This window comes from Phalacrocorax aristotelis, chromosome 2, assembly GCF_949628215.1.
Source record: "Phalacrocorax aristotelis chromosome 2, bGulAri2.1, whole genome shotgun sequence".
Classification (NCBI taxonomy): Eukaryota; Metazoa; Chordata; class Aves; order Suliformes; family Phalacrocoracidae; genus Phalacrocorax; species Phalacrocorax aristotelis.
The window spans coordinates 165299571-165326549 of NC_134277.1; the positions used below are offsets into that span (position 1 = coordinate 165299571).

General features: G+C 42.5%; 1 protein-coding gene across 9 annotated transcripts in view; it reads right to left on the reverse strand.

Moving 5' to 3' along the window:
- TSNARE1 (t-SNARE domain containing 1) overlaps positions 1-26979 on the reverse strand; it is a 510738-nt gene that overhangs the window by 219003 nt on the left and 264756 nt on the right. For 7 of the 9 annotated variants that reach the window (XR_012659332.1, XM_075085931.1, XM_075085933.1 and 4 more), the window contains one exon: positions 18649-18816. Coding sequence is in view for 8 of the 9 variants with exons in the window: in XM_075085931.1 (XP_074942032.1) it covers positions 18649-18816 (168 nt within the window). In the remaining variant the exon portion in view is untranslated. The remainder of the gene's footprint in view (positions 1-18648; positions 18817-26979) is intronic. The other 2 variants (XM_075085935.1, XM_075085934.1) reach the window with 1 other exon arrangement.

Sequence of the window (26979 nt, forward strand, 5' to 3'; positions counted from 1 at the left end):
TGAAAATAGTGTGGTCAAGAATAAATCCATAGTTATCAGTAATTATGGATGCATGTCTGAGCTTGTGAGATAAACAGCACTTCTAGGAAATGAGGAGAAACAGGCTGATCACGGGTCAGCTCGTGGTAGAACAGATGTCAAAAATCACATTGGAGGAACTATGTCCTAAAAGTGTCTTCTCATGGATTATTTCAAGACCTTAAAGTCAGGCAGGGACACCTACATCCTGGAAACCTATGGCTAGGGAAGAGGCACATCGCTCCGGGTGACAAGAATACTTAACAAGCTGCAGCATCCAACAGCTGACTTGCTAACAGGAACTTCTAATCTCTGTTTAAGAACAACCCCTGCTACAGATTGCTGGTTACAAATAACTGAACTTTACAAAAAATCTTGGCTGTTTAAATGATGAATAGAGCAATAAAGCTTACACATCATGGTAAAATGGCTGAAACAGGACAAAACAACAAAACACATGCAAGGCTGTGATAGCCTTGTCCTTGTAAGGAAGATCACAGTTCACTTATCCCTTGCAATTCTTTTAATGAATCAATAGCTTGGGGGAAGTGAAAAAGAAACTGTAAAACAGTTGGTTTAATTCTTTTTCAGATTGTAAAGGTCTGTGATGTTGTCACTCCCGAGGTGACTACAGAAGGTAACTACCATGGACTGAGGTACAAAGTAATGCAAGTGCAAAAGCAGGTCAGGAGAAAGAAGAAGGAAAAAAAAACAATCCAAACATAAAAGTAGGTCAGTTTTCATCATGACAAAAGATTAACCGTCAGCTGCGTTCAGGCTTTCTTCTGGATGTCATGTTGTTAAATATATTTATTAGTGCTCAAGGAAGGGGAATCAGCAGTGGAGGGGGAAGATAAGAAATCCTAAAAATCAAGACTAAAAAATCTCAATCTCATGATGATCCTGCAAATTCCATGTTAACATGAAATCTCTATTCAGGTGCAGAAGATACTAACCTTTGGTCATCTCTCTTAGGGCAGAAATCTGATATAGAACTGTCCACAAACCCAGGACCACTTGAACAGCCGTGTCTGGAGAACACATAGATGGAGTAGGCGTAACTACCCAAGCACACATAGCACTACATGGGTTACAGGCTGAGCCACTGAGCCCTCTGCCAAAACCTTCAGGCAGGCCTTGAGACGAGAGGATGGAAAAACTTGCCAAGAAAAATGAAACAAAATGAAACCAGTGTCAGTAACTGGCTGTCTAGTGAGAAGCAGTGTGTCTTCAGACCCCGGGGAGGACCTGGGTAATCATAACCATGTCTGAAAATAACCTAAGACATGGCCAGGTCCAACAAGACTGAATTTGGGCAGCTCAGCACGGACCTTGTAGGACAGGCCAGCTGGATGGTAAAGTCAGATTGCACCCAGAGTGTAATAATGCCCAATGTGTAGGGCAGCGAGGGGACAGTTGTCTAGAAAAGATGGAATAATGAATAACATAGGCCTGGTACACAAAAGATGTAGAAGTCAACCACTGAGGGCAAAGCACTGGGCAGAAACAGACGGTACTTCTGTAGTCAGGCTTGCCAAGGCTGGAAAAGGCTGTTACAAACATCAGAGAGACCTAAGCACTTTCAGTAATATGACAGTGAATGATGTTCAACACTGATGAACGCAAGCGTAAGAGGGGAAAATTAAAATGGCTCATACAGCTCACGTGACTCTACATTTGGCATGCAAGTTCAGCAGGCAGACTCAAGCAGCCCGAGGAAAACCGCTGCTTAATGCATTGATGCCTTCCAAAATAGAAAACAAGATATTAGGAAGCACAATGAACCAGGCAATAAATAACACAAGGTTGCCAGTCTGGCACCACTTACCAGCTCCAGCCTCACTTAGAAGGAAAGGACTAATTTATCTCTGTGCTAATGCAATATGGTCAGTGAGTGCCAGCGCCTTTGTTGTAGACGGGAACAATGTGGCAGAGGCAGGTGGCACTTCAGTGGCACTCCTGCCCCCAAATCTCAGAGGACAGGGTCCTGCCTCACCTTGTTTGAAGGTCACCAAGCATCAGAGAGCCTGCAGTACAAAGCCATCTGCTCAGCCACCCTCTCGGCTCAACCTGCCGCAACGCAGTGCCGACCTGACGCCCACAGAGCAAACCCACCTGTGAAACAAAGCACTGGCTTCTCATAGCACTTCCAAAGCTATTGTGGCAGTCTTTCTGATGGCACACAACAATAGATGCTATAACTCCACGGGCATCAGGAGAAAAAGATTGGCAAGAGGTATTAATATAATAGTGTTTAACCCAGACTTCACCACACCCACAGAGTGTGCTGCAAAATTAATTTCTAGTGCTGTTTCAGGGGGAATGGAGGGATGGAGAAAAGAAAAGAAAGCTCAGGCAGAGCTGGATTTGAAGCCAAGACTGTTCGCCATGGTATAACAACAGCATGTCTTGTTGGGATGCACTTGTGCCCTGGTGACATCAGGACTATAAAAATGCATGATATGGCATTGTCCCCAATCACAGAATCACAGAATCACAGAATGGTGGGGGTTGGAAGGGACCTCTGGAGATCATCCCGTCCCACCCCCTGCTGGAGCAGGCACACCCAGAGCAGGGGCACAGGACCGCGTCCAGGCGGGGGGTGAATGTCTCCAGGGAAGGGACCCCACAGCCTCTCTGGGCAGCTTGAGCCCCTGCTCTGGCACCTGCACAGGGAAGGGGCTTTTTCTCATATTGAGGTGGAGCTTCCCATGTTCCAGCTTGTGCCCATTGACCCATGTGCTGTCGTTGGGCACCACTGAAGAGAGCCCACTCCCATCATCCAGACATCCACCCTTTAGATATTTATAAGCATTGATGAGATCCCCCCTCAGCCTTCTCTTCTCCAGGCTGAACAAACCCAGGTCTCTCAGCCTTTCCTCATAAGGGAGATGCTCCAGCCCCCTGATCATCTTGGTAGCTCTCTGCTGCACATTAGGAGGTGATGATGCTACCACGATATTAGAGATATCCTTCTTGTCCCTCAGTCCGGTCCAGACCTCCTCTGTGTTGCACAGCTTCCAGCCCCCAAATCCTTCTGGGCTGCCCTCTGCCTGCAGCAAGGACTGCAGTCCCGTGAGGTCTCCCCAGCCCCACCAGCACACAGCAGGAAGGAGCCAGAAAGATGGTCCATCTGACAGTTTTTCTTCCCCCCGCAAAGTGCCAGGATAATGTGCCAGTGTCACAGACATGGGACTGGGACAACAGGGAAGGACCTCTGCACCCTGATAGAGGGGGATAACATTGTACCTTGCAGGAGGGACAAGGAGAGAAAAATGTTGAAAGATGCTCTAGCGTGGCAGGATCTGTTTGAGTGTGGTTGTAAAATACCTTGTGCTTCTGCAAAAACACCCAGGGGAAAGGAAAGCTGTGCATGAAAGAAATGCTGTTCACGCTTTTCTTTGGAGGTGTTTGAAAGTCATTCAAAACGAGACACCAGTTCATTTACAGCACTTAGAAATCAGCATTGAAGTCAGTTGAGTATCTATCCTCTAAGCAAATTAGCTCACTCATCAAATTTCTGTAGTGTGTTTGGGGGAAGACTACTTATATTTAAAAACTAATGATTTACGACACACCCTCTTTGGATCTCTTTCCTAGGAGGTGATATCTCAGAAGAAGTGATAACCTTTCTACTGTGGTCCACATAAAAGGAAGGGAGTTCCTCTAAATCTTAATAGGCAAGTTGTAAAAAGTTGTGACATTCAGCAGCACCTGGAGTTAAATGGGAAGACTCAAGACTAAAAGACGCAGAGTCCTTAATCCTCAGATAGGGAGACAGGTGACTGGTAGAGAAATGCGCAGCTAGTTCCCGGTTTGCATTTAAAGCTCTTTATTCACTGGCTCAGCAATTCTGCTGTGGCATTTATTTTTAATGCTTCATTTTTGCAATTTGACTTTCTAATGGCAGCACCTGGAGTCACCTTCCTTAACCCTTCACAGCGATACAAATTAGAAAGAACAACAGAGGAAACAACTGAAGGAACATGACTTATCCCTCTCAGACCTCAGTCGGAGATGAATCCCTCTTAAGTAATCAGCACCAACGTGCAAAGGTGCAGGATTTCTTTTTATTTCCTCCACATACACCCAGGATGGGAGGACCTAATCCCAAAAGTCCCTGCAGCACAATGCTGAGACCCATATTGATAAGAATGAGCTGAAATCAGAGAGGCAGACAAGTCATAGGGGTTGCTGTTAATTTTTTTCAGCCCTTTTTATTGTTCCTCTGCAGTTAGCAAGGAACAAAGCGGAAGGAGAGAAATGCCTCCTGTGACAAGTGAAATGCTCCAGAGAGTTCATCTTTAGAGCTTTTTTAAAGGATAAAGCCAAATACAGGGACCGATGTTAACTGAGTGACGTTTGGGTCCTGGCTGCTAGCTGTACCTGCTAATTAAATCACACTGAAGAGCTGAAATTTGCATGGCACTACACTTATAGGGACCGTTGAAATGAGAGTAAATATCACGTTCTGCTGAATCATTGTGGATCTAGACAGCCTTCACTTTGCCTCCTTAATAATCTCCCACCCTCCCTTCAATGTGACTCCCCACTGCCCCCACCCCATGCCAAGAAGAACATGAACAAAGAGGCACTTCTGCTTTCAACTGAGTTTCATCAAGAAAGACACAAACCTATGAAAACCACAGGGATGAAGACTCAGCAGAAGCAGTTTTGGGCAATGAGGGTGAGCACATGGGTTAATTCGCGCAAGCCCCTTCTGCTGCAGTGATCGGGTACAGCCAATTTCTTGGCTGAGACTGAGCCACCAAATTAATTTCATGCCTGACAAATTGAAGCTTGCCAAAGGCACTTTGGTTCACCAGAAACCTAGTCAGCAGAGAGATTTTTGGCCAATCCCTAAAACCAGCCAGGCAAAGAGACAGTAACTGTTTTCCTCAAAAACTTGTCTCGCACACTAAGATGATTTTTTTTCTTACATGAGAAAATAGCAGTCTTCTTCCTAAAGAGAGTGCAACAGCTCTTAGTGCTGTATGAGATTTAAAGTTGTTCCTCCTCGCCATTGCCAGATATCCAGGCTCCCATCATTTCCAGGGGAGAAAGGCAGATGCTGAGAAGCTTGACAGGAGCAAAATGCCCTTGTACACAGGAATGCTTTGAACACAGATCCCTTTTGTGAATGCAGCCAGCAGCAAACCATCATTCATAAGATCAGCATATGCTAATCGAAGTCTCCAGCACTCAGCTCTGAGCACTGTACCTGCATTCCCCGTGGACATCTGCCTGTCAGTCCCACAGCACTTAGGAGATCACTCATCTTTTAAAAGCTTAAGAGCATGTTGCCTGACACAGCCAACATTCCTGTAAGTTTTCCCCCAGGGGTGTTTTATGTGTACAAGTATCGGAGCAGCTCTGTTCCTCCCTGCCCTCCCTCCTTAGCCTCATCTTCATATCTCGAGATTTTTCAGAGGGCAAGAAGTTATCTCTCTCTTTGACAGTGCAATCTGCTATGCACTCTCAGAGAGACGGGCTGCTATTTAGCTTCTCTTGATAAAGTCATGATATCATGGGTAAAACTTCAGAGCACAGCAAGCTCCCCCTGTAGGGGAGATCTGCCTTCAGTTAGAAATAATGATTAGCATTTTCCTTGAGCTTCATCCAAGCTGGATAGATGACAGTGTGTTTTGTTAACAGGAGCATGTTCCATCTGCGTAGCAATTCAAATAAGGGGAGAAAAATTAAAAGCCCAATATGCCAGATCTTGTATTTGGATCTCTCATTGTAGCACATTCTGAAGGGAATTTGGTGCGGAAGTACAGAACAAGCAGCATTTTAATCCTGGCACTGATACTGACTCTTTCCCAGGTCTTAGACAAGGCATTTACATATCTATTGAGCTCCACTGGCAGAGAAACAATCCATAATGTCTCGGTTTCGCCAGCTGTGAAATGGGGATAGGAGCACGGTAAGAAATCTGCAGCAGCTTTGATCCCTTGTGTGCTGCATGGGCAAGAACTGACAAGGAAAGATGGGACTCAGGAACTTTTGCTCCGAAAATCGCCAGCACCAAAGGCAGAGTTAAAGGTGAGCAGTTGTTTATTGCTGTAGCAGCACTGCCTGCTACGGGTACATGGAAAGAAGGAAGTCTTACACATTCATATGAATGCTTATGGTGATCCAGAAAAGTCCTTTTAGTCCCTGACAGCTCAGTAGAATATGTTGAGACTAAATTTACAAAAAACTGGCTGGATATGTTTTGATCTTTGAACCAAAGCCCTTCCATTTCCCATCATTCAACAGCAATCCCTCACGCCGAAATCAGAAGATAGTTCAACTTTGTTCTTTATATCAGCAGGAGGCCACATTTTCAAAAACTGTGGTTTTTGATGCCTACATGAGCAAATGGATGTTTTTAAGCCATAGTCTCCAGTTGCCTACCTAAATAAAGCACCTAAACTTTCGCTACATAGTTGACCCCACCACATCTATGTTCCACTTGCTGTTGGAGAAGACAGATCTGAATTCTTCTGAAATTGTGACCTTGGTTGTAAGTGCTTAAACTCTCTGCATCAAAGTAGTCCCCTCCTTCACCCATAATGAACTTCCAATGCATATTGATAATACAGAGGGTAGGACGCTGCATCAACCCAGGTGCTTGTATGTTTACTACATTTCCAGTAAAGGAAGGAATATTTAAAAGCTGTTGTGTTTTGATGTTTGAGGTCTAACATTTCAGGCTAAACCCTGCTCTTCTACAAGTTTTATGAGACTAGCAACACCCTACTGAGAACTAGAAATATTTTTATGAGGCCTTGACTTATCCACGCTTCTCAGACAACTTTTACGCTATCTATTCTTTGTTTCTTTCCTCTACTTGACTAATGAATTAATAAACATGGTAGGAAAGCAATGATTCCAACATACCCTGTTGAGGTCTGTTCCTCAAAAAGGAGTAGTGCTCAGGAAAAAATGTGCTTAAAGTGCTCAGAAAGGCTGCATCTATTTGGGCTAATCCAGCCAGTTCAGTAGTGATAGCACCATACTAGCAGTCTGCTGAGTCTTGGTTAATACATCTCCCCCCTTAGTAAGTAAGGACTCATGCTGCTAATGGCTACAGGACTGAGAATCATAGAATAATAGAATTGTTAAGGTTGGAAAAGACCCTTAAGATCATTGAGTCCAATCACTAAGCTATCACTGCCAAGTCCACTACTAAACCATATCCTCAAGCACCACATCTAACCTTCTTTTAAATACATCCAGGGATGGAGACTCCACCACTTCCCTCGGCAGCCTGTTCCAATGTTTGACAACACTTTCGGTGAAGAAGTTTTTCCTAATGTCCAACCTAAACTTCCCCTGGCGCAGCTTTAGGCCATTTTCTCTCATCCTATCACTAAACTTCTGGTGAGCTTGATGTATAGAAGTGTGATTTTGTGTCAGCTGAGGGCACAGAAAGAGCAAGGTCATGCTGGTCTGTGAAGGACTCACAAGAGATGCTTGCAGGAGCATGGGGGAGAAAGTTGTGCAATAGGCACAGAGTCTGTTACAACTAAGAGTTGGCAAAAGCGGTAAAAATGGAAAGAATACACTTACTTTAGGAAAGAAGGACAATGTGGCAGAGTGTTTTAGTGTCCTTTGAAAGCACACAGAGATCCACAATCAACAAACATCAGCTTAGAAAAGCCCAGCTTCTGGTCTTGCGTTCAGAACATTCCCAGAGCCTAATCTAACCCTATTTCTATTCACCCCTAATCCTTATTTCCCTCCCTTGAGTATAAACAGACCCTAAGAAACAGTGTGTGCAGAAACACCTACTCTTAAGATATCTGCATTTGGTGAGGTGAATGCTACCATGGGGCACCTGCTATATTCCTTCCACAGCCACACTTTCAGATATGTCTTTAATGGTCTATAGACCAGACAGCTCTGTTTGCACGACCAGCAATGGGCAGCTCCAACAGTTACTTGTAAGATCAGCATTGTTTTTCACACTCGTAGCAAACATGACAGTGCAGACTCGGGACCAGCCAGAGCATATGGACACATGGTCCTTGGGATGTCCACAGAGTAACCCCACTGATGGGACACACACCCACTGGGCACAGGGCCACCTCAGAGAGCTATTCTTCCATGGAGGTACAGACGTAGGCATGGGGACTGTCCTGCACACCAGCCTTTGCTGATTTCTACTGATCCACCTAATGCAGAAAAGGATGCTGACATCCTAATATCTTAACTATTCTCCCAAATAAATGACAAATGTGGTGTGAAAAGGGAAGAAGAGCATGAACCTCTGCCTGCAGTGGCAACAAATGGAAGAGGAGGGAGAATGTGAATGACTTGAACCTCACACAGTCAGGGAAATAGAGATGTCTTGGCTTTAGATTGAAGCAAGATTAACACATGAACTTTTGGTAGCCCTCAGTGGTGCAGTCAGAGGAGAAGGAGAGATAATGGGATCACAGTATCACAGGATAATTCATGTTTGAAGGGGCCACAGGAGAACCCTAGTGCAGCCTCTCATTCACAGCAGGACCAACTACGAGGTCAGACCAGCTTGCTCAGGGGTCTAGCTAAAAATTTGCATTGAAAAAAATACGTTAAAATTTTTACATTAAAATCTGCATTTCTCCATAACACCCAGGTGAGTCTGAACAGCCTTTCTGCCTCAAGTGTGCTGTCTGGTAGCCTCAATACAAAGGGGGACAGGAGACTTCAACACAGGGAAGGAAATGACAGCCAGAGGAGACACAGTGGCTAGATAGATGGTGAACAGGGTGGTGGGGAAATACAGTTCTGTAACATCCTCTTTTATAAAAGAGCAATTAAAATTATTAAAGAATACCTGAAGAAGGTAAGCCTGCATAGTGCAAAGGCATAAACTAATACTGTCTTTGGCATCGGTCTCTAAAATTTGACATCCATTGCTCATACTGTTAACATTGTCTGTGATTTTCAGTCTAATTTCTGTGAGGATATGGGAGAATATTACTGACAATAATAATTTATAAAGAAACAGGCACCTTTTGGTAAATAGGAGGGAACATGAACTGGTCTTGCTGCGAAATGTGGATTTCAATCACCTTCTCAGTGATCTCTTCCCTTATTATCTCTGTAGGGTCTTTTCAATACACTTGGTTCACCCTCCTGTGTCTTGAGCTCCTTCTCCAACCAGCAGGGTCTCGATGGGATGCTCCAGGACTTTGCCACATGAGCTTTTATCTATTCATGACATAAGACTAACCTGTTGTTATTATCTCTATCTGGACTGGGGAGAAGTTTGATTTCCCCACCAAAAAGAAATAAAATAGAAAGCAGGGCACTCAATACAAGAAGGCAAGAAGTCAAATCTGCAGTAGCAGCTCTTGAGAGCACTGCTAGGGGATCTTGGCCGGCTGATGGGCTATTGATCTACATTGTTATTAATTAGCACCAGAGAACTAAAGAGCGAACTGCTCTAACCTAAGGAATAGGTGAGAGTGGTAATTCCCCTTTGGGGCAGCAAATCACATCCACAAAAATAGCTGTATCGATGAGGCATGTGATATTTGTACTGTCTGTGCTAAGAGAAATAGGAGCAAGATATTACCTTTATTGAGACAGTCACCACCTGGCAACAAAAAAATAGGCAAGAGTGCAGTAAACGGAGGTGGAAAGTAACACATCCTTTTAACAAAGGAAATATTAACACTTAAGTGAGAGGATTTGCAGAAGCAAAACACTATTTCATCACAAGCACTAGAGATCTCTCTCCAGCTCTCTACCTTATCAATGTACATTGACAGTCAATATACAAGTCTTTAACTCAGCTCCATTTCTGTGGGGTTATATATGCAGATGTGTCTGCCTAAAATTCAGATTATTAGCAAATAATGTGTGTGTCAGCACTATTTTCTCCTTCTGCAGAGGAAATACTTCACTTTTAGTAGGTACTAAAGTCCATCCCTATTCAGTAAAGCTCTTAAGACAGGTGTAAGTGATTTGCTGAATCAAGGCTTTCATTACCAGCTTCTTCATGCAAACTCACTGAAAGGAAGAGCGCATGAAGAAAAAGGTTTAGGGCAAGACTCTGTGCCACTAACAGTCTTTGGATAAGGCACTGGGAATCTAAGTCAGAAAAGGAAAATTATCTCTAGCACACAGTGGAAACCTCTCCAATTTAGTTAAAAGCACTTCACTACTCCCGGTATCATCATAGGGTTACACCTAAGAAATGTCTAGGGCTCAAAATAAACGTTATATATTCCCAAACCCTCTCTGTCTTGCAAAGTGAGATTCTAGGTTGTACACATATCCCTGAGAAAATACTGATGGCAAAAATATACAAGCTCTAATCATTTTCATGAGGAGAGGAAGAAATACAGTTTTAGCCAGCCAATAAGAAAAAGCTTGGACTTTTGCAAGTAGTTCTAGAAAAAATGATGTGTGAGCAGAAAGGAGATGATGAGAGAATTTTCACAATGTATTACCCAGTCATATTTCATCTCTTGCCTCTTTGTCTGGATATATTGAGTTTATGGGCTAGATGGATGTATACCAATATACCAGTGGCATTCAATAAACAGTGGAAATTGAAAGAGAAGGAAATACAGCAAGAAGTCTCCGTAGGTGCATGTGATTTTTGTGTTTGCTATTTTAGCATGTAACTGCCACCTGTATGGTCCTCCAGGTTGTTACTGAGTTGTCATACTCCGTGGGCTGCAGCAGGGAAAGGATCCCGACTCCTCAGCCATTTCATATGGATCGGTTGAAGGCCATACTGTGCGAGGCTAGCAGAACTGACTGGCTATGCTCACACTGCAGAGCACTTCACTTGGATCTCCTCTGGGTCCCAGGTGGTTCCCCTTCAGCCCTGAAATGTAATCTTGTATTTTTTTTCACTGTGCAAGGTGGTAGGTGTCATGGGAGACTTCTGTCGCAGCTTGTTGGAGCAATTTTCTTCTAGCATGACAGTGAAATTCCTCTAGCATGATGATGTTCTGGACTCGAGGACATGATAAGAAAAGTATATGGCACCTCCATGCAGCACTGGGAACTGTACTGGATGGAAGAAGACAAACTTAAGGTAATACGTAATCACACAGGCTTTCTGGTGAAGACCAGGAAGCATATTATCTCTCAGTTGCTCTAGAAAGAACTAAGTCTGTACCTGCACTGGCAAGTACTGCAGAGCAGCTGGTGCTGGGGACCTAATATCCAAACTATCCATGAAGTTTTACTTTACACTAGCTCCAGCCTTTTCCTATGGACTGAATGTCTATTATTGGGCAAAGTCCATGAGGTGGATGCTTGCAACACATCTTTTAATGGAGTCTCATCCCACATGAATTTAATTTGTGAGTTCTGACAGTGCTCTCAGAAGTGAACTAAAACAAAATATATGAGCGCAAGTGTATTATTCCCCTAAAAATACGACCCAGGAATTGTGCCCAGGTGGCCAAGGAGGCCACCAGCCCCCGGGCTTGTGTCAGCACTGGTGTGGCCAGCAGGAGCCGGGCAGGGATGGGGCCCCTGTGCTCGGCCCTGGGGAGGCCCCACCTCGAATGCCGGGCTCAGGTTTGGGCCCCTCAGGACAAGAAGGGCCTGGAGGGGCTGGAGCGTGTCCAGAGAAGGGCAGCGGGGCTGGGGCAGGGTCTGGAGCACAAGTGTGCTGGGGGGCGGCTGAGGGAGCTGGGGGGGTTTAGCCTGGAGAAGAGGAGGCTGAGGGGAGACCTTATCGCTCTCTACAACTCTCTGAAAGGAGGTTGCAGTGAGGTGGGTGTTAGTCTTTTCTCCCAAGTCACTAGTGATAGGACGAGAGGAAATGGTTTCAAGCTGCATCAGGGAAGGTTTAGATTGGATATTATGAAGAATTTTTTTACTGAAAGTGTTGTCAAGCATTGGAACAGGCTGCCCAGGGAAGTGGTTGAGTGACCATCATTGGAGGTATTTAAAAGACACTTAGGGACATGGTTTAGTGGTGGACTTGAAGGTGTTAGGTTAATGGTTGGACTCAATGATCTTAAGGGCCTTTTCCTACCTAAATTATTCTATGATTCTATTCTATGATTCTAATCCTGCCTTTCTCAGAGAAGCCAAAACATTTGAATAGACATACCCTAAGCAGACTTGCTCTACAAAGAAGCTTGGAAGTTAAATAGCACATGTTTAATGACGATGCTTGAGAGAGCACCATCTGGAGTGAAACAGGGAGAGAGTCAAAATGACACTGAAAACACAAAAACAGCACTGGCCCATCAGGGCAGAGCCTCTGAAACTCCAATTAATAAAACTTTTCAGTGCTGACTGGCATGACACTGGCAGTTTGAAGGCAATATGTTAAGGATGTGGTGATTGCCTATGAAGGGTTTTGATGTGAAGGCAAGTAATTGCAGTTTGGAGCAATGCATAAGTTGAAGAGGCCACAAGGGGACCAAGAGAGGAGGCATGGGCAAATCAATATGCAATGAAAACAGTCACTGCATGAGTCTGCTGGGATAGACTGCTTTTTGTTCTCAATACTTGCTAAGGCTTCTCCACATTTTCAAAGAGGCCAGCTGTTATTTTCACATAGCTCTTATTTTGCCCTCAGGCTTGCACAGTTTCCCATGGAATTTACCCTTAATTCACCTTACTCCTCTTCTTCCCTAAATGTCAGTGAAGACTAAAGGAAATTTTTGTGATCAAATCATCAAATCAATAGGACTGCAGGTATATAAGGACAAGGAAGATGCCTATTCTCAGGCACTGAAACTGCAGGTATGTACTTCATTGTATCCACATCAAGTCCCCTTACCCTCTGAACAGGGTGGCTGCCTCGTAACTGGTTATGGAGAAAATGTTAACTCTCAGACTGTGTCAATATTTGGGCAAGCACTGGCTAATGTGGGTCAAAAGTGTGCCAGGATATGCTCTAACAATTTAGAAGTATAATGAGTCAGTTCTAGTGTCCTTGGTACTGTTTAGTTTACTAGCATAGAAATTATCTAGAAATTTTCCATCAGCACTTGTAACCTCTGAACTGGATCCATGGGGTTTTTTTACACATTTCTTCTGTTCAGCTTTGGTGCAACACCAACATCCTATACACAGTCTGCTGCTGTAGGAGAAAGGAGCTAACAAATGGGAAATAATTGAGAATAGAGCACTTAAGTGACTGACAAGCAAGGGAGACTGACTTGTGAAGAGGAAGATAACTGCTAGCATTTGAGGAGTTTAAAAGCCAAAGGGAAAGAAGAATTATTTGCAGGGTCCAGTAGAGTTTTACTAGGTATAAAGAGATGAGAATGAGAAAGGGATCTTTAGCAAGAACAGAGGGAAGCATTTCATCAACACTGAAGCCTGCTGGACCGTGAAATAGTCTCCTGAAATAAATGGTGGCAGCCCTACAGCTTGGGTCATTTTAAATTAGACTGGCCAAAATACTCAAGTGTATTCTTTAGGGAACAACTCAATACCAAGTCCCAGGGATGGCCATGTCAACCTTGCAGGCAGCTCTGCTGCTCATGATAATTAGGTTCCACTGTGCTGCCATGAAAAGAGTGCTGTTTGACACTCAGGCGGCACCAGATCTTTCACTTATGGTGCTTGTCATGATATTGTGTTATTTATACATTACTCTAAGTTGAAAAGTCTCTGTGAAGAGGCAGGCAGAGCCCTCATAAGTCAAAACCCTGGACTATCGAAACTGATGAAAGATATGAAGTAGCTTGCATTAAACCTTCTAAACTGCTAGCATCAGTGAGAGATTTTACTGAAAATACCCCTCAGCAAGAAATGACATGTAGTAATGAGTGAACAAGGAACATGTCTGAACTAACAAACACACTCTGACAGCCTCTGTGGGGCTTTTTTTGTTTTATTTTTATTGTATCTCATTTTCTGTCTGTTTACAAGTGTTTGACTGACAGGCATGGAGGCTGGCATCTATCACTTCTCTTCAAAACAGATAGGAAATGAGCATCAACATTTCTCAACACCGACCCAGAAGTAACAACCTTTCTTAAAAATAAAGGCATTTCTCTCACACCTGTTGCCACACCCTGTCCAACTCTCCTCCTCTTTTGCCAAGAGACACGTCAACTAAAATGAAGCTTTCCTGAGGATATCCTCAGCTGATGATTAGAAACTGGATGGAGATATTCTCACCTTATACTCACTTGCCAGAGGTTAGCAAAGCATCACCAGACAGCATTGGCTCTTATGTTCTGATGATCATATATTACTGGAGAAAACTGCCCGCCTTCTCACATCAGCCAAGTTAAAGTCTGAGTTCTGCATTAAATACAAAAAGAAATAAATGGAAACCTGTGGAAATACCCCAGGGAGCAGAGGTGATTTTTCTATTTACTGTCTTCTGACCAAAGTGAGGAAGGAACATACGGAACAACTTATTCTCCCAATTGCTCTGAGAGACAGGGTGACACTTTCAGGCTCGTTTTATAGGTAAGTGATTTAAGATCAGTATGATCAGTGCCCAGGGCACATGAGGAGTTGATGGCAGAGTTGATACTCAAACTAATTTCTCCAAATGCTTTCCTAGCACCTTTCCACTGGGGGACTCTTCATGGCTGCAGAGTCATCTGCAACAGATGTTCTTCAGTTTGCAATGTCTGACCATCCAGTAGTGATTAATAATTAAACTGTTTCAGCTTCAGACGTACCTTGTATTCATTTGATCTGAATCACTGACTTCTTGTCTCCTAAGTAATGTAGTAACTACAATTATCTGTATAAACTGACTGGCAGCTGCTGGTTTTCAGGGCTGAGAATTGATGTGGTTAGTCCTGGTAGTGTCAGATTTGGTAGCTGATAAAATGGGCAGCTTCCTGCCTCCATGGACTGAGCTCTCTATTGCTGCTGCTCCTCCTGTGGGGGCGGAGAGAAAAAGAGGTGTAGGGAAGTCAGGATAGATGACGTGAACCTTGCTATTTTAGGGACAACTGTTCCCAATACCAGGAGCAAGCCCTGTTCTCCATATCTGCCCTTTCCCTGGTGTAGTTCTGTCTCAGCTATTGCGCACTCTTCGTGGTAGGAGAGTGCCCACTGCTGTGTTAGCAGCCTGGGAACCACAGGAGTGGGACAGGAGACTGCTCTGAGAAAGGAAAGCAGGTTGTGCAGAAGGCGGGATCACCTGGTGGTGACTCCAAGGAAATGCTGGTGGGACCTGTGAGAGGTTCATCTCATCTTCCTTCTTCATCACCTCTGGAGAAGCTGCCTGCATGGGGAGGATCACTCGAGGCTTTCTGAATCAATACATCATTTAGCATCTTTTTTTATAGGTCTTTCCAGCCACCAGATAAAATTCTGAAGTTCTCCTTTCAATGGTTATCCACTTCTTCTCAAAGTTTTATTTCATTCCATTTTTCACATGACCACAGGTGCTAGTGAGAGGCATGGGACGCTAAATTATATATATTTGCTATGACAGAGCTTGTGCCAGCACCGAGCACTGACAATGCACATTACAGTTCAGCTCATGTATTTCTGATGGCACATTTTACAGTGCTATATATAAAGTTGTTATGGCATCTATTATTCACTGCCAATACAGTTCAAGTTAAAATAGGTTTTATATAACAGTTCAGAGCAATATTTTAAGAAATAACACTTGTGTCAAGGCTGCTGTGTCCTACCAGATTTTGACATTTCCAAGCAATAAAGATCTTTATCCAAAATGTAAGGTTTTGGCGAGACATCTCCTTTGCAGACTTCTCTATTTTTAATCTGCAAGCAATAGCAAAAGAGGCACATTTAAATAAAATGAACAGCCAGCTGAACTTTTGACATGGCTGTTATCTTTCTAGGTGGAAACTGTGAATGCTGAAAAGTGCCTCAAGGGATGTTCATGGCAGAGAACAATGTCCCATTAACCTGAACCTCTGAAGAGATTCTGGAGATGTGGAAAACACACAAGTGGGAAAGAGTCATTGGAACATTAAGAAGATGTCTATTATGGGCACACTTTTATATCTGTTTTTCAGGACACAAGGCAGGAACAGAATTTATTTCCTCATTTCTTCAGCAATGAAAAAGGTTTTATATCTGTTCTTGCAAAAAGGGCAAATTCAATGTCTCTTAAAAAAAAAAAAAGGCCCATTACTGGTACCAGAACCATGAGCTTTTCCAAAGTTGTGTGCTAATCACCATGGCCCAGAAGATTTGATGTTCTAGCAATGCTCTGTGACCTCTTCTGTGCTGCTTAAGATCTACTTGTTTCTGGTGCTAGATATCAGGAAAAGTAAAAATCCCAGCAACACCAATCTACTTGCATAAGATGTTTTGCACAGCTCTGTTCTCCTTTCTGGTCCCCAAAGAGCAAAGGAGAACAAAAGCTATACATCAATTTGGCAATAAATTCAGTTTATTAGCTGTGTTTGACAGTTAGGAATAATGTTTCCTTTTAAAAGTCTTGGCTACTTACTGGATTTGAAAACATATTGGAAAAAAAACTTGTCGGGGTAACTATGAGCTCAGTGAGTTCCTTCTCTGTACACCCGAAACTTCTAATGAATTCGGGGAAGTTTTAATGTGCAAGATGAGCTCTTTCACAAGAAATACATTTGTGTGGGTCAACAAACAGTAAAACAAAATCCAGTGGAAATTATTTAAAAGCACCATCTGCTTATTTAAATACAGCTGGGGAGAGGTATGATGCAGTCCAAAACTCCATTTCATTTTCATTATATTTCTTTCAAAAGAGGTGTTAAATAAAGTACTATTGGTTCTAAATATTTTCCTCCTGAGGAGAAGTGCTTAAGCTACGTTTGAAATAATCCATGTGGAATGCAGTCCTCCTTATAGGAGGAATATGGAGCTTGGATAGCAAAGCAAAATTAATGTGGTTGTGATGGAGATAGGGAAAAAAACAGGTAAAATGGAAGTGCACACATTCTTAGGAAGCAGAAGGATAAACAACATTAACAGCTTAAATTGAATAAGTTATTAACGACGTAAGTTGAATAAGTTATTCAGCGGTAAATTCATGTTAGGCAGAAAGGTATACAGGACCTACCAAATCAACAGATACGCAACTTGCCCAATACATGAGTGTTGCATTTATTTTGAAGTTATGTAGCGCTGGGACTGGATTCACTCAACTCGCCCAAAGTACCCCACCGGAGTCCAGTGCAGCCCCATGCAGAGATACCAGCTTCTGACAGAGAAATGGGATTTAACCAGCAAAATCAGGTTCTCTCTAAAGAGACATGTCTGTACCTCTTGATTTTCCAAAGTTGGTGCACTTGAGGCTGGCTTGGGGTTTGTCATTCTCCACTGCCTAATGGGCAAACACTAAATGTGGTTCGTTGGTTGTTTTTTTTTTCTGGGGAGGATAGGGGGCAACATAAAGAAAGAAAAAAAAAGGGCAGTGACTATATTTCAAACAAAAGGATCACAACAATATCCTTTGTGTCCACAACACCATTTCAGAAATACCTTTATATCCATCCTTTTTGAATATCAAAGTTCAGGAACATTCAAAAACATGCATTTTCTTGCAACAAAGTTCCCTAGAGTTTGTCCTGGTGGATGCAAAGAGATGCCTCAAGTATGAAAGGACAATTCACATCCAAAGATACTCAGTATGAGAATATTCTTTACAAATTTCATCCCTAGTAATGCAACAAGTCCACAAAGCTCAATCATGTCTATTCAGCAAACCATAATAGAAATTAGACATACACTAACCTCAACCCATTCCTGGAAAACTATCAAAATTTCTTACTTACAGTGCTGAATCATATGTAGCTATCACTGTTTGCAAACCGAGGTCAAAGCCTCAAAGCACCAGTCTACGGAAGGAACGTCTGTCCCCTTTTTGCACTGTTAACTTAATCACAATTCCTGCTATACCACAACCAAAATCTATTCTGATAAAATTAGCTCAATGCAATTAAAGGACAAAGTATAGTCCTTAATTAAATGTTCTGATTATTCTGAAGCCCTCTTTTTTTGGTTCATCCTGAGTTTAGGCCTGTAAAAGCATACAAATTAGAAAGATTTAACACGTTCTGGTTTTACTCAATTATTGCTTAAATTTGAGTAACAAGAGTTTCCCAAAAGCATAAAAAAGAGAAGAATAAAAAGAAAAAAAAAAAGTGGGATGTTTAACTTCTCCAGACCTCTTTTTATTCCTTTTTCTTTTTCATACATTTATAGCACTTCCAAAAAAAAAAGGGGAATAAAAATAGTATGTCTTCTTTTAACTACATCAAGACCATCCAAATACTTGGATAAAGCAAAAATATTGAATTATTTGAAAAAGTTAACAAGTTATTTCTTTTCGTCTACCTATTATTCTCTCCAATGGTAAAGCTGAATATTCTCTGTCTGTAACAAATTCCAGTTTCAAGTTTGCATGCATCAAGTAAATTGTTTTGCTGCAGAACCACACTCAAGCAAACTACCTCGTTACAGACTCTGTTATGGAAGACCGACTGGAAAAAAATGCATTATCCCTTGAACATTAATAAATTCTTGTCATTTTCATTAGAGGTCATAGGGATTTCAAATTCTTCCTCCTGCCACTGATCTCCGTTTTTAGAAAAACTTGATAATCTCTCCCATTTTTAGTGTTAATCTACTGGCAGCAATGTAAATCAGCAGTTCTTTCATCATGTTGAGCAATGCACACACAAGGAATCTGCACTTCCAGCTTGAAGCCCATGACTGGAGAAGGTTACTGACCTCAATCTGCTGAATAGCCTCTTCCCGCTGACGGATGGCCTCCAGATCCTCTTCTGTGATTTCCGAGAGCAAGGCTTGATCCTGGCTCTGGTTCTGCCATGTGCCATCTCCTCCGTTAAAGATCTTCTCATCATCAGGCAGGTCAGAGAAGGGGGTCCTAGGGCTCTGCTGAGATGGGATAATGGAAAGAAAGCAAAGGAAGTGTAAATGTTTGTTTTTACACAGCCTTCTTATGGGAAAAGAAAATAGTAACATAACAGATCACATAAACAGGGATGAAAAGGTAAAGAGGAGAAGAGCGAGTTACATGACAGGAAACATATCAGGTCTTGAAGGAAGTGTTAGGACCTGAAGCCAGATGTCCTGAGCTACATCTGCGCCCCAGCAGCCAGCTTCAATTTTCCAACAGCTATGACAGAACAAAACATTTATGTTCATCTGAAAAATGACACATTTACCTTGTTGATTTTCCTGCACATTTTTCTGGAATTAGATACTTTCTCAGGCAGACATAAAGCCTATGCATTTACCTTGAAGACTTTATGATCCAACTTGCAACATTCAACATAACAAAGGATGTTATCTCATCTATTAATGAGATAAACTAAATGCAGCTAAAAAAAGGGGGGGAAATCATTATATTAATGTGACTGCATCATCATCATCTGTTTTAGCCACTCAGCTTCATGGTGTTCACTCTATAGGATTGACTTGATTTTGCTGACACATCAGATGCCTTTTTCTAGGTAGTTAGATGCTCATATTGCCTCTGGGAGCTGTGCTTGTATTCAGACCTAGATTGAAAGAGTCTATTCATGATCCAGCTACATCGACACTGCAGGTAGGGACAGAACTTGAACAAGGTCTTCTCCTCCTCCAAGCCTTTACCTTCTATGTCTACAGATACGTTAGGTTCAGTCTAGACTGGACTTGGAGAACAAACTGACACAAGGTTGGTTTGGAGGATCAGGTGGCTCAGCTCAAGTTCTGAACTAATAGGCACTGCTGAGGACTTCAATCCTACAAAAGCATAAGTATTTCACTTCAAACAATGCACATGGTCCTTTAAACTGGCCTTGAGCTGAGCTTTGACTCCTCATCAAAAGTTGCAATAAAAAAAGCAATCCAAGTGGTTCTGATGCTTTGAAGATGAAAGAAGAAATGGCAGTCACTGCAGCATATTCTTGTCCTCTATGTCCCCAAAGTCTCTGAAAGCTACAGGAGAAAACAAGCACAAGAATTCAGGAAGATGTTCAGTTCTCTGAATTTGGGCTTAGCTGAAGCACAAACACAAGGGTTTTTCAATGAGTTGTGCCTGAGAAATAAAGGCATTTGCTGTCTTGCTGTGGCTAACTTTTCAAAGACATTAAATGCCCTCAATTCCCACAGAGTGAATAGGAAGCAAGGCCGTCAGGCAGCTTGCTGGAAGGGCACAGAAGGACAGCAGAACTGGAAGGACTGAGAGGACTTGAAGTAAGTTGCAGTAGAAACAATGCCAAATCACCACAGCAAGAATGAGAAACCTAACCAAGCCTGCATGAGGGAGGCAGGGGAATGAGAAAAAAAAAGTAACTTATCATGTGTTTCAGTTCTTGCTTGATGCTTAGAGATCTGCCTTGGAGGAATTGTGAAGGAGGGAGAGAAAACATGGGTAATATTTAACTCGCATTGCATTAGCATTTAGACACCCTGGTTGGTAAGACTTTGAAGACCTGGGAGTGCTGGTGGTCAACAAGTTGACCCTGAGCCAGCACTGTGCCCTTGTGGCCAAGAAGGCCAATGATATCCTGGGCTGCATTAAAAGGAGTGTGGCCAGCAGGGTGAGGGAGGTTATCCTCCCCCTCTGCTCTGCCCCGGTGAGGCCTCATCTGGAGTGCTGCGTCCAGTTCTGGGCCCCCCAGTTCAAGAAAGACAGGGAACTGCTTGAGCAAGGCCAGCACAGAGCTGCCAAGGTGATCAGGGGCTGGAGCATCTCCCTTATGAGGAAAGGCTGAGAGACCTGGGTTTGTTCAGCCTGGAGAAGAGAAGACTGAGGGGGGATCTCATCAATACCTGTAAATATCTGAAAGCTGGGTGTCAGGAGGATGGGACAAGACTCTTTTCAGGGGTGCCCAATAACAGGCCAAGGGGCAACGGGCACAAGCTGGAACACGGGAAGTTCCACCTGAACATGAGGAGAAACCCCTTCCCTGTGCGGGTGCCAGAGCAGGGGCACAGGCTGCCCAGAGAGGCTGTGGGGTGCCTTCCCTGGAGACATTCACCCCCTGCCTTGGGGGGTCCTGTGCCCCCTGCTCTGGGTGTGCCTGCTCAAGCAGGGGGTGGGACAGGATGATCTCCAGAGGTCCCTTCCAACCCCTACCATTCTGTGATTCTGTGAATTTCAGGCACCCGGAAATGCTTATTTAGCAAATTAACTCTTCTTTAATTCTTTAAACAGTGTATAATTCCTGCATTTAGAAGCTGAAGAAGTTTTGCAGTTGCCTAATCCTAGACTTTGCCTTACAAAATTAATTCATTATTATTATTATCGCCATGACCTAGATGCAGACAAGGAAAATTATACAATGTGATGAAGGAACTGGGGTGATGGAAGAAGTAGAGGCATACAGAAAAATCAAAAGCAAATGGCCAAGTATCTTTCAAAAATATAAACAGAAGATTAAAATCTTTGACATTAATGTCTTACTCTCCTTCACCTTCTGCTTCCCTGGGATCTGTTATCTACAGAGAAAGTGTGTGTTATGGGAAGAAAATCATCATTTAAAATTAGATTAGAAATTCATTTACACTTTAAAAGACACATTTTAATAGGATTAAAATACTCTGGGGGTGTTTTATTCACTAATTATTACGTGCCTTGGACACCAACTTATCTGGTAGAGTGTTTCAGTGCCAAAAGCATGTATTAATGAACTCAAGAAAAAAGCCCTTGGGGTATTCTAATGCTTCATTTATAGTGACAGAGGTGTCTTCTCGTCTTCACCAGTGGGCTAACTAGGACATGCAGAGTCAGTTATACTGCACAACGCCAAGCAGGCTGGGAGAGCCCAAGTGTCTACCCTCTGGAGACACAGGAAAACAGTGATCCAATGAAATTCTTCTACTACGGTCACAGCAAGGACACTGTGCCATAGACTTAAATGCACATGAATGAACAGTTAAAGCCATGCTTTCCTATGCATATATGCATTTCAGTGGAAGGTAACAAATTTACAAGTTTTCAAAGGTTTCCTGTTCTGTTCTGATTTGGGAGCACAGGATTAACAGGAGAGACAGCAATACAGCAACCAACTCTTCAAATTGTATTAATCCATGTAATACTACAGTTGTATCACAAATATGTTTGATCTTGTCCTCTGTCAACTCTATTAGTCATCCCCACTTGTTAGTCCTGGTATCTGTAAAGAACACGCCTCCTCCAAATAATCCAGATAGTGCAATGCAAGTGATGCTGCTCAGTCATCCCTTACAAAAGCCAGCTATTCATGTTTTTAAATAGATAATGGTCTAGACACAGATGTTTTTATCTAAACAAAGTAGTGGCTTAAGTTAATTTCAGAGCTGCTGAAGGCAATTACGGGAGTTTGTATCCTTAACATCTTTTGAGAAAATGCAACCACGGCTGCTGAATGAGTGAGTAAATCAGGAAACAACAGGACGCAGGGGGGCTGAAATTTCCTTCCTGACATAAAGATGGCTCCATAGTAACATTAAATATAGTCATCATGACCTGCTGTCGGGGTATGTATGGTGGCTGGCTGTGCTAACAAATTAAAAGTGATTTTGTGTTTAGTGATGGTACAGAGCCCCTCATTTCTCTGATAAAGTGAATAAATCCTAGATTTGAAAGTGTGAAGAAATCTAATGACTTTTAATACTTCTGACTGAAAGTTGCATATAGCTTGGTTTATCAGTGGTCTTCATTCCCTTTTGAGTTGTGCTCATTGCCATGTCTGACAAAATATTTTATTTAGAGCAAGAAAAGATATGATGGAGGGCACTCACTCAGCCTCCACAGATAAAGTTCTTTTTGACAGTGCACTGGAAGTGGCCATAACTCCCTATACAGGCATTTCCAGATTAAATTTTATTTAGTGTCAAATTTTATGCCCTGTGAATCTCTGTGTAATTTTCTGTTGGATTTCCTTTCATAAATTGTTAATTGGATGTGTTTGAAGTTGTTCTTTTGTTGGAATTTGCCTGTGGCAGATTTTTGTCAAGATCTATCTATAAACCAAACTCTGCCTGTGAAAAAAATGACAGGAGAGAAAAAGTTGACTATATCTGATATGCTCAATAGTTCTTTTACAATTAAGTTCCTATGACTGAGGGTCATACTATGCTGTTATTCATCATATCTGAAAAATTACGCGGAGCCACAACATTTTTTCTCTTTGATAAAATCTTTTCACTAGGATAAAATCATTGTTGCTTACAACTACATTTTTAAATCAGATTTATTCTACCAGTGGGGAGATGCTGTATGCAGCTGCTGATAGCGAAAGAAAAAAAAAATTTTAAAAGTTTTTATCTGGATGGTGACAGCTTCTGCAGTATCTGCACTTTACCAGCACTAAAATCATTGCATCAGAAGCTGCATGTCTGAGACCCCTCCAAAGATGACCCCTCCCAGCTCTGTGCCTGCCTCACTCCCCATTTGTGTATTAGAAGGTACAGAAAAGGAGTGTTAACACACACAATTTCCTCTCCTTGTACACAGCAATATCAAAAGTTTTACAACCCATGTCACATAAAATCACCAAGCAAGGGACTGAAATGGCATCTTTTCTAGTTCCCATATGGTCTTTACTCCACCCAGAAGCAGAGATGTAACACGAACCTCACCTAACATAACATCAACCAACCTTCACGGTTCGTCTTCAGAGAGTTACAGAATCTCCTGTATCCGTAAGATGCGTGCTGGTACTGACTGCAGTCCTGTAGCTCCTTTTTACATCTCTAACTTTATCACTGCCATTTCTGATTGCTTATTACAAGATTGTGCCCTTATCAGAAACTAATGACACAAAATGTTGACTGGAGGTGGATGAGAAATGGCTCTTACTGCCAGTGAAATATTTGGTGATTTCAAAGGAAAATTTCTTTTCCACACCTGATCAAAACCCGAAGAGAGAGACAAAAACTTTAAGACAGAAAGAAGGAGGCATACACTCCCGCCAGCTCAGGTTAGTTACAAGTCAGATATTTAAGGCGCCCAATATCAGCTGCAATAATATGGTCCTCTCACAGTCTTCCCAAAAAGAACTGCAAAAGTTGTTGCAAGTAGTTAAGATTTACTGGAGCTGGATTTACAGTCTGTGTCCACCAGATGACTGACACGCTACAGGGACAGGAGGATGAAGGGCTGAGGAAGACATTCACATAGTTCTGCTTTCAACTTTGGCGTGAAGGCAGTTGAAGAGGAGACTTAATTGAGCTCAGTGCCTGGAATTAGGTAACTTGAACCCATTTCTACACCATCTCCATTCCCCAATAACTTCAACCAGTAGTTGTGTCCTGGAGAGGAGGGTTTAGTTTCTGACTGTGTGTGAAAACATGGGAGGAGGATACTAATGCAGTACCTCAGGACAGATGAGACAGAGCTGTTGGTACCATCAAAGCGGCGAAAGCGCGTCTCCTAACTGGAATGAAAACCTAATTCTGGAGAATAAGAAGGAACACAAGTAAATTTTTCTGACTACCTCCCCACTCATGTTCACATTTCAAGCAGTAGAGCTGTCCTCATCATCACCTGATTCCTAGACACTTGAGACTGAAAGCCATCTCCATTATCCTAGATCAACCTGCAGGGTCTTGGAGTCAGTCTGGCAACTGGCTCTACTACACAGCACCATTCCTCTCACCTCAAAACTAGCCCAAACCAGAAAATAATCTGCCTTTGATATGCACAGCACAGCTCACAAATTCACTGGTCACCTCCAAGTTTATATGAGCACAGGTAAAAGAAGTCTCACTCACACAAGCTAGTTTTACACTACATATGCAGGTTGTTCTAAGGAAATCTTTTGCAGCCTTGAAAATAGAGTATTTTAGAGGTCTTACATGACTCAGGCAGTAAACCAAGGAAGGGTGCTCCATCTTTTCCGATCTCAAGAAGCCTCCTGCACCTCTAGCAGGGATATGGCCAGCTCAAGCAGTAATCAACACGCCTCCCACACCTCCTGCAAACTATCACATCTCCTTGGGTAAAATTTTGGCTCTGGCTTTCACACAAAATGCAAATGCAGAGATGTTTATCTCCTGCTTTATAGTATGTATAGACATATAAACAGCCAGGCTACACTTTATGAGGCTATCCTATTCTCACTAGCATCCAGGCTTAGAAATTCACGTTTTATTGCATGTAGAATAATGAGGCCGGAGTGCCTGCATTAAAGATCAATAAAATACTTTACATGGAGGGCCACTGCGCAGAATACTGCTGTAGTTACGCTGCCTGCCTGTGCCTGACACACTTTTAATAGCACGTTGGCACTGCAAGCTGTCTGGGACAAAAATGGCACGGAGCAGCCAGTGTGGCCTGCCTATCTACAACGCACAGCTAGGTTAAGAAGACAGATAAATCAGATTAGATGATCTTTCTCAAACCATCCTTCCAAAACAACTAACCTTGCAGACTCAATGAGATTTAGAGCTGTATCTCGCCAAGCAAAAGCCCACAGCAATTACAGGTAGAAGGCCTCAGGCAGGCACAGAACAAGCAGCCTGGGACTTCTAAATCTTTTAGAGGAGTGAAATAATAATATTACAACCTTGCATTTTCTTTCACACAGAAGATCGCAGCAGTGATTGGTAATCTGAGCTCTGTTATCTTACAAGAGGAGCTTCCCACAACAAGGGAGGAAGAAATACAATCACAAAGTAACCATTGCTTGCTCTTCCTTTTCACTCAAACATGGGCACATTTAAAACTACCATAGAAGGGACAACATTTAAGTGGGATATTTTCAATCCTTCCTGCATGCATCACTAACATGGGCAAATACAGAAATGCGTTCAGCATTTTCTTCAAGTTATGTAAATTTTATTACTTTGCACCAATATAACATGAGAAAAAAACAGCATGGGGAGATTAGCATAAAGGGAAGGGTTGAAGTGCATTTTTATTTAAATTAACTAGAATCTCTTATGTGTTTCTGCCTTCACTCTTGATCAAATTGTTTACTTTTGAATGATGTGAACCTGAAATTGAGCAAGAAAATCACCATTTCTACCAGCTTCTTACTACGGAATGTGCAAGAAATTACTAAGTTTAGGGAAAACGCAACGGCAGAAACTATTTTGCTAGTTCACTTTTCAGCATTTATAAATTTAACCATTCAAGCCTCTGCAGTCATGAAGTCTAAGAAAATCCATTTAGTTTTCTGGAACTAGAAGAGACTTAGTAAAAGAGTACCTAGTTCATACCTCCTGCTGTTTTCTTCCTCTTTATTTTTCCTTCAAGACTTTATTGCTTCACCAAATTCATTCTGAGCAATCCTGACCTCATCACCTACGGCTGCTCTAGTTCAGAGTCGATCTTACTGTACTCAGAGTGAGAGAATTAAATGACATGTCTGTGGTAGATGAAGAAAAAGAAAATAAGCCAGGGGCCTGAGGTTTAGCTCTCTGATAACCAATGTGCTTTTAAGAAGCACAGCATTTTTTCACCTCAAGGTGAAGAACAAATTTAGGAGGAATGCCCTTCCTGCCAGGCTTAGGTGGTGGGGCTGGCGCTGATATTTTGCTCATGGAGATCATCAGCTTTTAGGGCAAACTTCATCTGATCACAAGGGCTACATTTTGTCATGTATTTTCACCCTGAATAATTCTTACAGATGCCCCATAAGGGAAGGAAGGGCAGTTTGTCCTGTTCCTATTTCTAATCCTTCTCCTTTTTTTTCTCTTGATTTGGTAACTTTATCTACCATGCAAATAGATGGTCCCATGGCAATATGGGTGAAACGAAACAGCGGCAGTGGAGAGACGTATAAATTTCCCCTCTCTGTAATCTAACATCCTTTTCTTTTCAAACCCATTTAGCTGAATGACTTAAGTCTGATCACACATGTCTAAACTCATCCTTCTCAAAGCCAACTGCCTGTGCTACCATTAACTTCAGGTGGCATCTCTATACGTGCAAAGCAAGTGGATAAACGCTCCTTTAAGATTGTCACAAAGAAGAGCACTCACCAGTATTTTTACAGCATCACATCACATTCCTAAAGCTGTTCCTGCCCTTTCCTAGCTGTCTGAATTTTATTCTCATAATTCTCCATCTCTGCACAACTCTGCTGATGGCAATGGTTTTTTGGCTGGCACTGCTGGCTG